We start from the raw sequence: 18,915 nt of genomic DNA, 5'->3' as shown, positions 1-18,915 counted from the left end.
GACAGCTGAATTCTCTCTCTCTCACACACACACACACTCACACACATTCTCACAGGTATGCATTTGATTACATAAACTGAGTAGAGCTGATTTTAATACAAAAGAGGTGTTTACTGTTTATATTAGGCCTCACTGCTGACTTCTGTCAGAGGTCTGGCATATGGCTTTTCCCAACATAATTTGTTGTAAAGAAAAGTAGGTGCCCTGTCAACACTATCACCTTGACGAGTGAACTATGAAGCGAGCTTTTAGAATGCAGAGTGCGCCAGCAGCTCCCCAAAGAGCACTGCTAAAATATTTCAGCAGGATATTATTAAAAGTGTACTGTGGGAGACGAGAGAAAGCAAAGCCATCAAAACAAAAAGTGCAGAGCCCATAGAAAGGACCCAGCAAAGATTACAAAAAAATGATAAAACTCTGGAAGTTTTATAGATTGAAACAAACTAAACCTTTACTGTAATGTTTTGGATGAAGGAGAAGGAGAAACTTGTTTTGTACCATGGCCCAAGCATGCATATAAAGCAAAGTACAGCTGAAAGGGGGAGGTTGCATTGTTCTATTATGGACTGCCTCCGCTGAGAGTGCTATGATCAGAATTCTGCAATTTTACTTTGTCTGCGAGAAATGAAAATTATTGTATCAATATCCACTGAAAGCGTTTCTCTCCTTTTATCTCCCCAAGACAGAGAGATATTTCAGTATCCATGGGGTTCAGTCCAGTGGCTCACAATAGAGATTGGAAATAGACAGGTACTAAAGAAAGGTTCATGGGGGGAAAAAACTGAAACAGGATATGAACACGGTCCAAAAAAGAAGCAGATCCACATTCAGTAATTAGACCTTTCACCCCTATTCCCAAGCCTCCAAGTCCCCTGGGTTCCCAGGCTTGGCATCGCTACATTTCATGGACACTGTAAGCACCAGGGACACATATAGATTAGCCCTCAAGGGCAGTCTCACACTGAGGCTATTGCTCCTGACTGATTACAGATTCAGCTCGAATGTTCCGCTCCCGCTTCAACAAAAGATATCAGCACCAGGGGTTAACTCCACTGGATTCATTTCTTTCTACAGTCACAGCGAAGATTATTGTAAATACTCACCAAATGCCATCACAGGTGTCTCGCAGACCTTATTTACCCCATTCGACAACTCTATTTTACGTTCATATGCGGCTCTAAACTCTTTTTTTTTCTCCTCGTTTGGAACCAGGAGTTTAAAATGTGCAGCTGCAGTTCGAGTTCAATAAGTTTCAGCAATTCATGCTCATCTCTCAGATTTGTAACACTGTCAGCCTCCATTTTTTTCACTTTGTCTTCACAGGGACATGAATTTCACGGGAGTATAAAAATTGAGGGGTCCTACTCCAAACTGAGCCGCTTTGTGGCTCTAGAAGACGTGTCATCGTAGTCACGGGGAGATCAGAGCGATCTCAGAGAGATCAGAACATGCTAACAGGCTGAGAAAACCAAGTGTTTAAGAACGCTGTGAATGTTTGTGTTGCGGGTGCTGATCCATTTGTAAGGAACACTGAAAAGAGATGGATGTGCTTGTGCATCGGCGCTTCCAGTGTGAAATCTGGCAGCAGTCCAGTCTTAGTAAAAAGCATGTGAGTGGCCTTTGCTGACTGAATGATGAGCCCGTCACTAATGATGTGTCCATATGGGAGCATGGGATGAGCAGTCATGAAAGCAATGACAGAACACAATACAACAAAGTGGAACATCTGGATGCTCAAAGCTGGAGACACGCACCAATCTTGAGAGCACATGTGCAGCCATGTAATTGGATAAAGGATCTCTCTATATAAAACACATTCCTACATCCTCACATTGAGAGATGGGGGGAAAAACTGCTTGAACGTTCCCTGCAGGAGCTCCCGAGCACGGTTTGATCAACCACAACATTATAACGATCTCAATGAGATCCATCGGCGCTGACAGTGATCACTCATGTGCCCGCTGTGATGAGGGTATGTGACGCTCAGCCATCTCTGCCCTGTAGCACAATGATGGTGAGAATGGTGTGTGAGGAGAAGATATGGACACAGTGCTACGTGGGTGGCTTTTAGATGACAGTTCATCAGTAGCTCTGTGTGCATGTAGATATTTGTTGCTGTGCCAACAGGGACTTAATCAAGTGTCACTACAGTAAGTGGAGCCGGAGGTATATTTATGTGTGCGAACCTATTTGTGCCTGTTTGATAAAGTGGAGGGATTAAACACCTTGTTCCGTTGTAGTGCGTAAATCTCAAGTCTTTTCCACTGTGCAGGTGTTGATTTAATGGAACAGTTCGACATTTTGGGAAATAAACTTGTTCAGTTTCTTGTCAGCACAGTAAATATGAAGTTTCAGCGAGCAGCCAGTCATCTTACGGGTAGATCTTTGTTAGCGTTGGACAGAGCAGGACAGCTTTCAGCCCCTGATTTTCTAAGACTAACAGACTATTAGTGGTAGCTTCGTGTAGATAGACACACGGTACAGTGCAAAAGTCTGAGCCAAAGGCAAGTATTCTTCAGGAGAAGTTCTCCAGGCTTCTCAAAACATATTCAAAGCTCTTCTTTGGATGTTTCTGCCTTTTGTTCTGTTCTCTGTCACGGCGATCCCACACTGCTCGAGTTGAGGTCTGGGCTCTGCAGGGCCCAATCCATGACTGTTTTCCATTGTGTGTTTTTCTATTCAGTTGTGTTTCCTGCTGTCAATGTTTTTTAGAACTGACAGATTTTCTTTTGTCCTCCACTTTTTTTAAGCACACACTGCATACCATGCAGATAGATGGCAATTTTTCAGTTAATAACTCTTTGGTATGCATAGGCAGACTTTGTGCACTGGATGTCCTTACCTGAAGCAACCCCAGAGGAATTAATGCCCCCTCCTGGAATCAAACCAGGGATCGTTTGCTCATTAGGTGAGTGTGTAAAACCTCAGCTAAAGAAATGGAAAGAATGTATGTGTCTTTGTGACAGGCTGCTAGTAATACAGTGTTTAAAGATACAGTTTAAAACCAACCACTTAGCCAGAGAACCATTGCTCAAGACTCACTCCTTAGAGGGTGACCTCTAAGGGTGACTCTTAAGGTCAACCGAGAGGTAAGCCATGAGGTAACACCATTAACGTTATATTTTTAACATGAGTAATTGACATTGTGCATGAATATTTCCAAACCTTAATCTTTTCCTAAACTCTATGTGATACCCTGGTATATAGGGTAATATAGGATATTTTTTTAAACTATACCTTTAAACTTCTTGGCAATCAGTCATTTAAATTCATGCTCTCTGTACACGACTATACACTATACACGACTAAAACAAACAAAATGTACACTTATTATTTGGGTAATAGTCCAGTTAATTATACTTGTCATGTGTGCATGTTGGTGTGTTCAGGCCTTAAAGCTATGCTGTTTGTTATCGATTGTTGTCTTCCACTGAGATTGCAATTAAGGTGAACAGTGCGAACCTGCGGAAGTGCTGAGCTTTTAGACCCTGACCAGTATGAGAGGAATTGACGAATAATCAAACACCCTAACCTGGTCTGCCTCACTGTGAGTCCAGCAGGAATGCTTCTGTCAGCTTTTTTTATACAGTGTGGTAGCTGCTGTGAAAGACATCCACCTCTGTATGGATTTTTTACTTGCAGCACACTAGCAAGATTTTCCCAACAGGTCATCATTAGGATAAAATGCGAGACTTTGGCAGAGGTTTCTGGGTTAGAAAAATTAGCTCTCAGTTGACATTCAGCACATCCAGGATTTATCCCAAACAACCTGGGTGAATTTATAATGTGACAGATGCATGTCTAAACCTGCCATTATGGGCACAGGTCAGACATCCTTGGCTTCATCTTTCACACAAACCCTGATTATCAGGTCATTGTTCGACCTTTATTACTATTACTACCATTAAAAAGGGATAAAAGGCAAATAAGGTATGGGTTCAGATTGCTGAACTATGTAATAGAATGAACATCTAAAGCAAGTCGCATTTCAGTTCACATTTCAGGCACTGCATTTTCTTCATTGTTCCCAAATTACTGGCAATATGAAGTCAAAAACGTGGGTCACCCATTACTCTCTCGTCCACACTGCTGAGAGCTGTTTGAAACGCTTTCAGTGCGCACATAGAAATTTAAATTCTATTAGTATGTAACTATGGTACCATTCCACCCTCCAACAGCATCCCCCTCTCTATCACTGTTGATTGCATTTACTTATTTGGGTGTAATGGAACTGGCTTGAAAATATGCCATGCTGCATGGAAAAGCTCTCTGCCTGGAAATATGCCATCATTGTGCTTAACCACTCTGGGTGATTACCTACCTGCCAATTTCATCTGATTTCATACTTCATGCAACATATTGGGGAAGAAGTGACATAGTCTAAGATGTATAAAAGTGAGTTTTATTTTATTTTTTCCCACTAAACAGCATCCTGTGAAATGACGGTCACGATGGACGTGGAGTCGGATTTGGCAGTTCGCTGCCAGTCACTGAATACGCTCTCCAAGAATAAATTGCTGACTGGCATAAATATTTTTTGGCTGTTGTGGCCTTAATGTGCAATCATGGTTGGATGGGTGCTATATTTTAACAGGCTGGGGTGTGTTGGAAATAGACTGTGTGGAGAAAGTCAAGGAGGGTGAGTAAGATAAGGCCAAGTAGTTTAGCCCAGAAACAGCGAGTGTGTTACATTATTTCTATTACAAACCCAGTGAGACCAAATGAATGCAATTAAAACCGATCAAACCTGCCTTTATTTTTTATGAAATGCTAATTATGTAGAACAATAGGAAATTAACCTTTTTTTAATCAAATGGCCAGTGATTTAATTAGAGGGTAAAATGTCTGTATGTGACCCGAGCACTGGGTGAAGAAAGCTCAGCACTGATTATCCTGCAGGCTCAGTTGGGATAGACTCATACAGGCCTCATGCAAGCAGCCCACCATATAAACTAACCACACAGATAGCAGCGTGCTAAGATATCAGAGCATTTGTGACAAAAAGAGTGAATAATGGACTCTGGATATTACTCAGCTGCATAGAATTACAGGTCAAAACGAGAATAAATGCAGAGCACCGTCTTCTGGATGTGTAAAAAAAAAAGGTTGCTGGTAAATTTGCAAACTGTTAAAAGTAGAAATACACTTTTTTATTCCTTTGGTAAACACCGGATGCTACATTTTCCAAAAAGCTACTTTATAGCTATTTTCCAGGAAAGAAGAAAAACACATTTCCATTCCAGCTTCTCAAGCTCGACAAAGCTCCTTCTGAGCCGCAGAATATATTACATAACAGTTTGCCTCCATGAAGCCCTTTGATGTGTACAGTCAGTGGAGAATCCCTTAAAACTTCATAAATGATGTGTGTTTTTAGACAGATTCCTCTGTTGGTCTCCATAATTGATTCAAAATATTCATCAATTTATTCACCACTGGTGTAAAATCCTAACAGTAATCCAGTGCTTAGGGCCATAAAAGTGGATTTTAGCTGCTGTTCACCAAAGTCACTTCCTAATTAAATTACCTCATTCTTTATTGTAAAAAATATCAATCAATTTCATCAAGCTCAAAGTTTATAGCCTCAAAAACGTGTCATTCTCTCTGTATTCTGACTGTAAACTGTACTCCACCCTGCCAGCCGTGTTTCCAGAAACAGATTTTAGAAGTCGCTCGGGTAAGTAGCCCATATGTTGTTGGGATTATGTTCTCAAAGGGAACATGAATGTCGGAAATGTATCAGCGTGGCTGACAGTTGTGACTGTTACCAGAGCTGTAGATTTTATAGCTTGTTCTGCCTTTGTTCTAATGACCAGATCCCTTAAGAGCTCTTGTTGTGCTACTCGGCTGCACTGGTGGTGTAATATTCTTAATGCAGCTGTCAATCCTATTATGGTCCGTCACTTTTGTGATGGAAAAGTGTAAGCAGCAGTCTGGGAGACAAAGTCTCAATCTGCGTCTCTCAGTTTCTTAATCTCTCGCTCATAATCCCTCATCCACTGTTAGTCCTCTCACTCGCTCCGTAATTAAAGATTCAGCTGTCAGATTGCAGTTTTACTGTTTCCACCCTCATTCTTCTTAGATTTCACCCTTCTAACCAACTGACGGTTTGTTTAAGAGTTAATGCTGCACACAGTTTAACCCTGTAATCACATTATGACTAATCTTAAACCTGTTACCGAGCTAACGTGGAAAAAATAAATGCTTAGCAATCCCCCTTTCATGTGTTTGCATTGGCTACTAGTTGAAGTATGTTAGCCTGTAGTTTATCGCCCCGCTGGGTCAAATTGCAGCCTGTTGTTGGTATAGAAATGTCTGTGAGCCATCGATCGCCTCCCCGGGCCCTCTGGAACAGATGCACAGCGGCAGTGAAAATTGAAACAGGAGTCTGCTACCACTCATAATTCCATGACAGTGAAATGAAACACATCTCAAGAAAGCAATCAGACTCTTAAATTACCTTTCTTGAGGGGGGCATTGTTTGCAGATCAGCAGAACTATCCTTGCTCTGTCCCTTTATGTCACTGTATCGCTTGCTCAGTCTCTCTCCCTGCCTCTCAGACACTCTGCGTGCAGTAATGAGTGGCAGAGTGGCGATGTTGTGTTGATTTATTGCATGGTTGCCCAAATGGAACCTGGATGGAATTTGTCTGTCATTGGGGTGTCACTTAGATGGAAACACCTGTGATGCCTAGGGACAACTAACCGCTCCATCAGGAATGGGTTCCCGACTGAGCTATCAGCCTATTCTAGATGCATGCACACAAATTTACACAGGTACACAATCGCGTGCGCTAGTACTGAAAACAAAATGCACTCTGTACTGACAAAGCTACACAGTCTTTACTGTGAATAAAATATTGATTTATTACCATTCTATTTTTATTTTTATGTTACGCAGCAGCCCAACTTTTTCAGAATTGGGTTCACAGCATGAACCAAAGTGCTTTAGCTGCTCTAATCTAACAACAACAGGCTGTATATAAGAAATAAATATGGCCTCCAGGTCTGAAACGTGAAGCCAGCTCTGCAATTTTTTTCTAAAGACCAAAGGAGGGAGTGACTCGCCTGCTTGTAAAAACAGATTATACAGAAATCTGCTTACTTAATCTATATTTCTAAGCACTTTTCTATTTAGATTATGATCGCAATTGTATAACATATAGTGAGCCACTGATAAAGAAAACGGAAATCCCCTTTTCACTCCATGAAAATATCAGTTTTGTTACTTTAATAGAATATTTTGCATAGATCCAGTAATAAAAGATGATTTTATAAGTTAAGCTACCCCAGAGTAAAATAGTTCAAGCTCTTCCTACCAATATACCACTCCGAGACTGCAGCATGCCGTTTCTTAACAACACATGCACACATACCTAAACAGGATGGGGGACATTGTTGGCAAGATGCAGGAGCAGCGTTGTATCAGCTTTGTGTCCTTGTCATTGTTCCCCGGGGTATTCTGGAAAGAAAGAGGAGGAGAGAAGGAGGAGAGCAGTTAACAGTTTGATCAATGGGAGAGATGGAAGCACATGCACACACACGCACATAGAGCTATGGGCACACACAACCATAAACAGATTTCTCAAATCCATCAGTGTAAATAAGAAAGGAAAATAAAGTAAAAATCCATCCCAGTGACTGAATTCCCCCAGAAATCTGGATGGACACATTTATTCAATGCGGCATATGCACTGTGAGTTTCTGTAACAAACTCCTCACACTAGCATTGTTAAAGGAGCATACTACACTCCAGAGGATATGGGGACAGAAAGATGGATGAATGGACCATTGAGCATATTTATTAATAAATATGATTCTTTTCTCTTCAATGTCGATGTGCTTAATGGTCTGTAGAGAAGAAAGACATTTCAGCCTGTGAAACCAAAACTAATTAAGACAGTAAATGAACAAAACACATAATTAAAGACATTGCAACACTTCAGTATATTTTCATAATGCGATTCTGATTGAAGAGATTTCGAGCTGTAATCTGCCAGAGGTGCTTCTGCGATATGTCTACATTTGCTCATACATGGAAAGGTTGCAGAGTAGATTATAAAAGACACCCCTTATGGTATTTTTGGCTGTGTGATTTTCTTAGGAGCTATGTCTCGCCATGCCTGGGTGGAAGGGTAGTGACCAAAGTTATCAGCTGAACCAATCTAGCTTGGTTACTACAGTGCACAGGTACCTGCTAATAAGAGCTAAAATGTGAAGAAAATTATACTGGAATGTTATTAGCTGAAATAATCTAACTGCACACTTCTTAGGCTGTCTGTTATTTTAAAAATAAGTGCACAGCAAGTCATGAATTCGTGAGATAATTACAGTTAAAGCACTAAAACACATTCTACTTGAGTAATTTGAACTAGCTAATGTACCCCAATGGACTATAACACCTTGTGTTGGTACAGTCTGTACCAACAGAGCTGTTACTCAAAGTAGCCACGGCCCTTTTCATGCAAATTTTAAGCCTTAATACAGTTTAAAGTGGTAATTTATCATACAGGGGGTTGAAGTAGTATGCAAACATTGTTTTTTTGTACTGAAGTTCAACATTTGGTAGGAACTGCCTCATTTTTGGAGCTAAACTCAAGTGGCCACTCTTGGAACAGCAGGTTTTGGTTCTAGTGGAGCGGTCCCCAACCTTTTTTGTGCCACGGACCGACCTTTAAGGTGTCACGGATAAATACAACAAAATAAAATCAGTACCGGCACCAAAAAAAAGAAGATTGATTCATAACACACGGGAAAAGACCCAGGGAAACTGAGTTAACGATAAAAACGATTTAAAAAATAATGCTAAAAACCAATAAAAAAACCCTGAAAACCATAAATTTCACACCCGAGCCTCAAATCTCGCAGCCTGGTACCAAACGACTCACGGACCGCTACCACTCCGTGGCCCGAGGGTTGGAGACCGCTCTTCTAGTGGACTGTCTTGATATGATGAATAAGTTGTTACAATTAAGTTCACATGTGTGAGTCGTCTTAACTGAACACTAACTTTTGAATACTGAAAAGATAACAGCATATGATCCAAATGCAACATGGTGAATGGTGTCAATCAAGGGAGAGGACTATGGGACAAAAAGAAGCCTTTAGAGGTTAGAAATAAACCAGATGACCCTGAGTGTCATGTTTTCCCTGCTGAAGAGTCCTTGACCAAGACACTGTATCTCTGTCTGCCTAAAGAGCTTTTCTATAGTCGTTTTCCTTATGGAGATCAATAATGTATCGCATGAATCATAAATTCAACCACAAGGACAGAGATTCCCCACTTCTTGTAATTTATATGTCTCTGAAAACAGTGTAACAGTCAGTTCTGCTGACACAGGATTTTTCTTTTTTAAAAAAAAGGATACTGGATACTGATCACCTGCAGTAGAAAATACTGAGGGTTAAGTGCTTTGCTCAAGGGCACTTGAAGTAAAGGTGGAAGTCACTAGCTGCTTTGACCTGTATGGATTTTATTTTTTCAGCTTTTTTCATCCTACTCCTTTAAAGAGTATAATTTTACATTCGCAGGTCAGTGACATCCTAGCCTATCATTTTGTGCACCATAAGCACAAGTTGAACTCTTTCCATCTGTCTTTTTTTCCCTTTGCAGACTAGTTCAATACAGTTCTTAGCAGGCACACTGATGTGTGGCACTGGGATACACATCAGTGCTAATCACTGTTTGGGGCAAAGACCCAGCTCACTGGCCGTGTCACCAGGGTGTGGTGAATCCTATCAGTCCCCAGCAGATATTGCCCCCCCCCCTCCCCACTTTTTCTCAGTTACTCCTCTGTATAGTTGGGTTGTCATCCACAGGGTCAACAAAGCACTGTCGAGTGTGTATTAGCTATATGGCTAATCTTTACAGCTCCGTTTCATTGAAAGAGGCTTTCACAATAGCCTTTTGTTTGCTCAGGCAAACGGTCCAGTATGTATTTTGCCTTGATAGTTGAAAGCTGGTCAAACTGCAGGAACGAAAAGTGCACTCAAAACAGGAAGCCGTGAAAGAACGACACAGGCAATCGTCTCTGCCAGAATTGTTCTTCAGATTGAACTGATTGAACGGGCCGGACTGTAGAAAATCTTTTGTTTTCAGGCCCTCACCTTTCTCACTCTGCCTCTTCCTCTGCTTGTCTTTTGAACTCAATCCTCAGCTATGCCTGGTGTGATTAATGGCAGCCATTCATTAACTTGATCAACCACTTTAGCAGAGATTATTAATCAGATGCTTATTTAAATGTCACCACTGAGCAGCTGAGAGGAAATGAGGCCACTGGGAAATTGAGTTTTTGTGTGTGGGCTGCTTGTCTGTCTCTGTGGGTGTGCGTGTGTGCGTGTGCGCACTGTGCATGTTTACTTGCTGGAATATTTCCTCACACCGCTAACCTTGAACTCATTCATATGCTGTTATACATGCATTTGTGGGAGCAGCTAATACTGAAGGGATATGTAGCAATGGAGCCTAATGTTCAATTCCAAATGAGACGTATTGTGTCTCATTAATAAAACATTTTGTTGTGCCTGCATTATGAAGAGCATTACAATACTTATGGGATTGTTCAGTTATTAGAAATTCACACCTCCTGACAGCTTTGCAGGGCTCTGCTTCATTTCTATGTGTGGGCCTAAAGTATAGGCTATATGTGCTGTATATAGACGATTTATAACATTTATCACAAAACATGCTGCCAAATAGGGATAACCAGGACCTACGTATCATTTGTTTCAGAAAGTTTTACCACAGCAAATTCGTAATGATTGTTTTCGTGTCCACTGCCAAACTGCTAGTACAAACATGTTTTGAAGAAATGTAATGAGCAAATTTGAGCTGGCATTTGCAAGCTGCTCATGTTTGCTTCTGGGGGCATTTTCACATACAGTCCAGACCGTGTGTATTTTCACAGCCACATTTTTTTCCTGCTCATTCAGGGCTGTGCTTCAGCGCATTCAGTTTGAAATGAAATATTGGATATTACACTGAAGTCCCTGGTCTTTGCTCAAACTTGAGCAGGATTATGCCAATATTGAGAGAACTGTGTGGGAGGTATTTTCACACATAAGGGCCAGATTTTTAGGGATCTAAGTGACATGAAGTCAGAAAAAAATTTAATATTCTGTGGAGGAAAAAAAAGAGCAAAAACTTCAATGACAGCCTGAAGTCTTTGACACACAAACCAGGCCCTTTTATCTTCCCTGGTGTTGCTCACACAGACCTTCAGCTATTGCTTATTGTGGGGAAGTTTTTTCCATGCGTGCTTTTTTTATACAATGAACTCATCTATTTGTGGATTTTAAAGTTGTATTCCTTTAAACGGTCACATTCTTACTCCTCACATTCAGAATAGGTTTTCTGTGGAAGCTGTTATCACAACCTTTAGTTACTTTAAAAAAAAATAAATGACAACTAAACACCATGTGAATATTTGCAAGTAAAATGTGTGGCTTTGTGTGACCTTTAGATGTGCTTTTTTTAAAAAATAGATGGCTAACAGTGTACTTTAACCCAAACGAAGATCTAACCCTAATCAAGTAGTTTCTGTGGCTGTGTGAACAAATAGTTCTAGCGACTGACTTTCTTCTTGTGGCTGCTTCTTTCAGGGGTTGCCACATCTGCCTTTATCTATCTTATAAATCTATCATTAACATCCTAATTGTTGTATGCCTAAACGTAAATAAACCAGGAATAAAAATGAAAGCAAATGCAGAAATTAAAAATACTCCCAGACTGGAGTCTCTCAAGTGAATGTCTGGTATGCTTGTGCCACCTTCAGCCTTCCTGCCTTTACTGAAGAAGCTTGTGCTTGGCTGCTGGTCTATTCGTTGCCTCTCTTCCTCTTTTCCACTCTGTAAAACTCAGTGCCGACATCATTGCTGCAGTCCAATGATCTATCTGCCCGCCTTCTTTAAGCCAGTCAGCCTCCACTCTGTATACTTTAACTTGCACTGCTCCTCTTTCATTCTCCCTTGCAGACTCCTTCGTCCAAACCACCTCCTCCCCATCTCCGGGGGGTCTGCCCTAATTCCCATCACCACTAGGATTTCATTCTGCCGTGATGGGCCATCAGAGTCAAATCACAGAATACCATAATTGAATTCTGTATTCTGTTAATTATGCTCTATTTCTTCTAATGATCTCTCCTCACTGCACTGACTTTGTTTGTTGGTTTTCTTAAGTAGACACTTGTATATGTATTTTCTGGGATACTTGTATGGATAATGTCAGACAGTAATACCAAGTGACTGATAAGAGACATGCCAGTGCCCCTTTTAGCTTCATACCTCTAGACTTTGGACCCTGTTTGTTGAAGCAGCTATAGCTTGTGCAGAGTTCCTCAAATATTCAAAAAGACTCAAACTGAGGTTGAGACTTGGCACTTTGTTGTAGTACTTTTTTAAGTAGCCTACTTAGCATGCAGATTATAGCTTCTGTGAATTCTGCTCTGTCTCTGGGAATTGCAGCGCTTGTACTACCTTCTCTTTTTTTAACCATACCTGTTGTACATATAATAATATGCAAAAAAGCTGTTAGTGTGGTTAAGATTAAACTGTACGCTGGAGGTGTTTTTCTCTTTAAGTTGCTTGTGAATAAAGAGCACATATAGGACTTAAAGTCTGCATCCCAGGCTTTAAAGTGAGCAGTTCTGTGCTGCAAAGGGTAAATGCAGTAAGTCCCAGATTACACTTAGGCGAGCTTTATGAAGGGAGGAGAGGGTGTGGCCAAGTGTGGATGTGCTCTGAATCCAGCTTGCTTCGAAAGCATTTATACGATAAAGCAGGGCCTTTAAAGACACTGCAGCGAATACGTCTGCAGAGAACGCACAGATCCCACATGTCAGCTTTCTCAGCTGAAATCTCTATTTTATGATATTTACCTTCAGTGTAGCAGCACACAGAAAGAGCCTTCTGAAATTTCCCATTCACAGTGTAATCAGTATTAATAGTGCTGGTGAGCTGATGCATCCAATTTAACAGGGTTAAATCAGCTGCTGTGGAAGGAGTACACTTCTTCTGTATATGGTTCATGAATCATTCCATCAATCCATGTAATTGATTAAATTGATTAATCAGCGAGGGCAGAGAAGGAGAGGCGGTGATGGATGGCGAGAGGGATGGGACCCATCAGAATGAAATTCCAGAGCTGAAGTTTAAAAAGGTCAAAGGTCACACAAGTGACATTTATAGGCATAGCACCCTCTTCATTCTTGATGTTAAGAATAACCTTTATCAAAGGTTCATGAATGTGTGTATGTGCGTGCATCGCCATAGATACATGTATTCCACTTAGGTTCCTTGCCCCTGTGATCGTGTTTGGGTAAGTGATGCCAAAGCCCAATAATAAATCTGTGCCGCAACTATCATCGATGACCTGAAGGTTACCGTTTCATTAAGTGTCTTCCACTTTGATTTTCTCATCCCTCATGCCCTTCTGCTCTCCTGCCTGCCTAACTCCCCACTACACCTAGTAAAGATGCTCTGAGAGGCAACGTAGACACGGATAATGAGAAGGGGGGGGGGGGGGGGGGGGGGGGGGGGGGCTTTCATAAGTGGTGCAGTCAGCAGGCTTTGAGGAATGCATTGACATTTAAGGAAATATACTGGTTACCTTTCTGATCAGCCTAGTTTGTTATTGATCCTTGCCTTGTACACGTCTGCGTGTTTGCAGATGCAGATGAGATAACAGTTTAACTCTGTTAATGCCTCTTATTACTTGATGAATGTTGATATCTATCATAACATAGTTTTATATTTCAGAGTCTATAATTACTCCATCTTTAAGGTGATCACGAGTTAAATATACGTGCCGTACTAATTAACATCAGACCTTTGCAAGTTGGCTGATATCCAAACCAAGGCTGCCTCAAAGTCAGTCCACAAGAAGAAGAATCAATGCATCATATTTTGTTTATTTCAAACTCCCGTGTATGAATAAACAATACCTGCTTGTGTGTGTGTGGATAGAGAGCGAGATCCTCCTTTTACTTTCTTGTTTTTCATTATTTATAGTATATGTAAAGATAAAATGAGCTTAAACGATCAATGGAATAAAGATGCTAAATGGGCTCTAAATGTGTGGTTTTTAATCGTATACAAAAACTAGGCCACACCGCTCTCATTCGCAAATTTAACAAATGTTATATTACATTACAGTAAATTCACATGTTTTTCTTGTAAAAGGAAAAAAAAATCACTCATAATATTGAAGCATATGGCATCTTTCGCCACTTCTCCAGATGGAAAGACGACAAGTGGGTGGATTTGTTTGAAATGTACAAGCAAAGCATTGCTTTCCCCAAAAGACAAAAAACATGTTTACTACCACTTAGCTGTCCAAGGCCAGAGGAGCCACTTTTAAAATTGCGTGGTATTCCCCATTCAGCTTTTTAGAGATTGAATCATTGAGCCTAAGTTGAAAGCAACAATTAATCAGGAGGGAAGTGTAGTAAAAGCCTCAGGAGAAACTCTTGAGTACACTCTAAGCACGTCTCCTGACTGCTTTTGTGCTCACATGAATGTTTTACTGTCCCAGACGGTGTTAAAGTGCCAAAGAGAGAAGGGGTTTCGGCAGCCTTGCTACATTTGTCACAGGTATTCAACAGGCTCGTCTTCTCACCATTTGGGGAGGTTCCCAACTTCTGAATCTGTGAGAACAAAGCAGAAATTGAGCCAAGAGTGCCTATCTGAATCCTATCTGTTCCATCATTTGACTCCCTTTTTTTTATATCACCGCAGCACAGGTGTCGGTGCAATGTTTTTCCGAGTCCAAAGTGCTCACACTCAAGTACCGATCATGTCTAGACAGAAAAATTAGGGCATACATACAGACAAAAAAAAAAACTTTGACATTTAGACAAGGTGTTCATGCTGTGCAATCAGACCTCATTTTCCACACAGAGCTCAGTCAATGGTAGCCATGTCTCGATTTGGCAAGGAACAATCAGATTTAATGTGAAGCCTTTTTTTGTGTTTCTTGTTTCTGCAGGCTCTGTCCTCAAAAGAATGCAGCCCGAAGATCACAGCTAACGGCATATCTTTGAAAGCCCAACCGCTCTGTTACTAGGCTGGAATAAAATGGGTCTCTGGGAATGTATTGTAATTCTGTGGAGGTTTTACATCAAAGAGAATGCTGTATTTCAGGGCAGGTGACATGCAGTGGTGTAATAATGGAATGCTGCATCAGAAAAGTAGCCTAATAACTTCATTGCTCTTTCCTTTTATTGAGAAACGATCATAAATAATCACACATCGCATGAATTTTAGATGCGTTTAAGCTTCACCGGTTTGTGCTTATGATATTCTGATAGACTGAAAAAACACACACAAACCTCCTTGACAAGATACACACACTGAAATGATGATGTGAAAGACTAGTGAGAGTGTTCAAGAGTCAATTTCTGTCTTCTGTGAAGTCATCTGAAGAGTGATATTGAGTCTTTGGGGATAAGAGATGAGACTGTGATGTTGCGCTAGCAGGAGGAGGGAACACAGCTCAGAAAGGCTGGCCTTGTTGATGTAATTTATTGCAACATTATTCAGGAAAAACTGCTAAAAAGCTCTCACTTAAAGCTGACTTTTTAAACTTTGCGTGACACGTTTCTTATCACGTACAGCTGGGAAGTTGAGTTTGATTTTTGTTCTGAATATGTAAAAGTTTGGTGGAGGATTACCGTCACAGCCTCGCAGTCTGCTAAAATTTTAAAACCTTTCTTTAGGACATATTTAATGTTTCTTCTCTTCCGTTTAGGTCTGTTAAGCCTCAGTTATGCTTTGTTCTGGCACTGCTAAATGGAACAAAAATGAGACTTATGCGGTGAGCTCAGGGGAGCCGAGCCCAAGAAATGTTATCTTTGCTGTATACTTTCCAGAGGCTTACAGCGTCATTTGCACAGGAAGCAGGGTCAGATTAGATCATCTGAATGTCATGAATTACTGGATACACCAATTCATTCACTGACTTGCAAAAAATGTAATCTAACCCGAATTGCTTTAAAATATAGCTAAAATAAGTGATGTTGTGTGTTAGCTAATGAGCTAAGCTAGTGCTAGCATTATCCATGCAAGCTATCTGATGGTTAAAACAAAATTCCAACCCTAATGAACATTTTTTTAAACACTGGCTATCTAACTGAGAAAGATTCTTCAGCTCTGACATGTTTGTGCATTTAGCTATTTGTGTTCCAGTAGTAAAATTAGAAAAGTGAGGATTTGTTATGCTTCCTAGCAAGGTGGAGTCATTCATCTATCACTAGCAATACAGCGCAGTACCAGTTTTCAGAATCAGAATCAGAATACTTTATTGATCCCTAGGGGAAATTATTTTAACAAAAATGCTTTATGCTTTTAAAAACACTTCTGCAACCCGTCGTGGGTAGAGACTGGTCAGGGCTCTTTATATGGCTTATTTAGCAGGTCACAGATCATAGCAGATTACAGGTTTTGCAGTTTTGCTAACATTTGCATGCACTGCTGCCATCATGGATTGTAAAGTCAGGACTCTCAAAAGTCAGGATTACCAACATGGACCTTGAAATGCACCACCAAGCAGGACATTTTTTAAGAAACGCAAACATCTTCATCATAAGTTATTAAACACAATTGGTCACCAATTTAAAAACTATTTTTGCCTTTTAAGGGTGTACTTACGATGTGATTAATAATCGTTGATGATCTATAATTGAACAGTTTCTTTAAGTTTCTTTAAAGAATAATATTACATGATGCTGGTTGCATGTGATCTGTCGTTACTCAACCCTGATTGTGCGTAAATACTGACTTGACGGTGACCTCATGTTGGCATCAATAAGTTGGCTGCTACACTTCACAAAATCATCACCTGTCTTGGTTTAAAGCCAAATTACTGTAAAAAAAAAAAAAACAGCTGCAATGTCCTGATAACAATATTGAACTGAAGCCCAAGCGTGCATTTGCCTCAATCCTCCAAATCGTTTGATTTTATCCAGAGCAATATCTGACAAACATATTAAGAGGTTGTTTTATTGTACTGCAGGACTTTGCATGTGGGTGGAGTAGATTTCTTTTTGTAATTTTATCAAACTACTCTAAGGAAACAAAAAAGCGTTTTTCAAAGACTCCATAGATCAAAAAAAAAAAAAAAAAAGAATTGCCGCTCAGTTTGGTTTATTCATCCTGCTTTATCAGTTTCTAAAACGTTGGTACTTTGGTTCAATGATTTCAGCTAGACTCGTTATCATGCATGCCCTGCAACGGTTTGTGAGCTCACACTTAGTTACATTTCCAATGTTGTAGATGTGAGTGTGCTAAAATGACAAACTAAACTGTATAGTAATTAAAATGCTAGCATGGTGATGTTAGCATCACCATGCTAACATCACGGGTTCAGATAGACTAATAGATATTGGAGCACTTCCCAGTTTAAAACATTAATGGCACAGCTGCCTTAACATTGTTGGTACCTGTAGTTAAAAAATATTTTTTTATGTTGCTTTAATGCTTAATCCACCAGTGCAAAGTGCAAACGTCATACATAACCAGATGTTATATGGAGAATATCTGGAGAACTTCCTGTAGGTGACTTCAAAGAGGAAAAAGCAGCAAAGCATTCAGAGACGCTGAAATAATTTATATGTGAGGACAGCAGTTTGTTGTCTTTGCAGGAAGTTCCTCAGTACATAGATAAACCTTGTTGTGTTTTCCTCTGTAACGATTTTGATTTTGTAATCATATATTAAAAAATAATTTCCCCCTTCCTCTATTCTGCTCTCTCCTCAGATCCAGACTTTGGAGACATGGGAATACCCCCACCTCTGCCCTGTAGGTACACTCCTTCTCTCTCCCGCTTACTGCTTTCTTTCTCTCTCTACATCCATTCTTCTTCTCTTGTCTCTCTAAAGTGTATTTATGCTGTTTTACTATCACTTATATACATACTGTGTGTTGGTGCATATGTTATACTTCTTAATCAGTGTTTGTCTGCATGAACCACACATGTGTGCATGCATTTGTTTTGGGTGTGTTTATACATATGTGTGTGTTTCAGCCTGTCAGTATGACATGGTTGGCCCAGAAGGTATCGTCGAGTCTCATCAGATCACCAGAGATGGAAAGGCTGGTGCCACCGAGGCCGTCGACTGTAAATGGTACATCCGTGCCCCGCCTCGCTCCAAGGTCAGTGACGTGAACTACGCTCCCATCAAACTGTGAATTTGATTTGAAGTCAAATTTTGAAATGTCACATGAAATAAAATGGAAATGAAATTGTGTCCCCATTAGCTGGGCTGATGACAGCACAACATAGTTACATCAGAAAGACTAATGTTCAGCTGACAAATCCTGGATGTATTCTTTGTGAAATTTCCGGCTTCTGTTGAGATATTGAGGATATTTTTTTCTTAATAATTATCTGTTTCCTTTCTATATTTCGCCACACAGGCAGTAAGATCCCGGGTTGCATCAGGAAGCTTTGATATTACATGTCAGTTTGTCTGCAGCTGTCAGCAGTATCCCGACGAGAGTGTTTGTGGCTGGGGGGAGGACTTGTTTCCCCGCTAGGGTCAGACAGATAGGCAGAAGGGTTTATTTGGGGTCAGGCCCATTTTTTTAATCAGTGAGCTGTTGCCAAGAGGAATAGAGGGAGGGAAGAAAAAAGAGAGAGCGCTGCAGAAGGAGAGAGGACTGAACAAACAGAGGCAGGAAGCGTTACCATTGATAAAATGGCGTTGCGTTGCAGTTTGACCCTGAGGCCTGCAACATCCTGCATTTGTTTTCCTCGCCTGTGTTGTGCATATACAAATACAGGACATGCATGCACACCTTTGCTCCAACCCCTAATACACACTAGACATGCTTCCTTATCTACTAGAGGTACCTGTGCTGCATTAATGCATGGGATTAAGTGTTTCCTAAGGGCAGAGCAGCAGTGCAGGAAAAGGCTATATT

The 18,915-nt window shown here is 40.6% G+C and overlaps 1 protein-coding gene across 1 annotated transcript in view; it reads left to right on the top strand.

The window, feature by feature from the left end:
• Nucleotides 1-18,915, top strand: part of neto1l (neuropilin (NRP) and tolloid (TLL)-like 1, like) — a 71,078-nt gene that overhangs the window by 27,422 nt on the left and 24,741 nt on the right. Inside the window, 2 exon segments of the mRNA XM_085172740.1 lie at nucleotides 17,749-17,790; nucleotides 18,017-18,144. Of these exon segments, the coding sequence (XP_085028866.1) occupies nucleotides 17,749-17,790; nucleotides 18,017-18,144 (170 nt within the window).

The sequence above is a fragment of the Neolamprologus multifasciatus genome, chromosome 9, assembly GCF_963576455.1.
Source record: "Neolamprologus multifasciatus chromosome 9, fNeoMul1.2, whole genome shotgun sequence".
NCBI classification, from domain to species: domain Eukaryota; kingdom Metazoa; phylum Chordata; class Actinopteri; order Cichliformes; family Cichlidae; genus Neolamprologus; species Neolamprologus multifasciatus.
The sequence above is the reverse complement of the archived record's forward strand: the minus strand, read 5'-3'. Positions and strand labels throughout refer to the sequence as shown.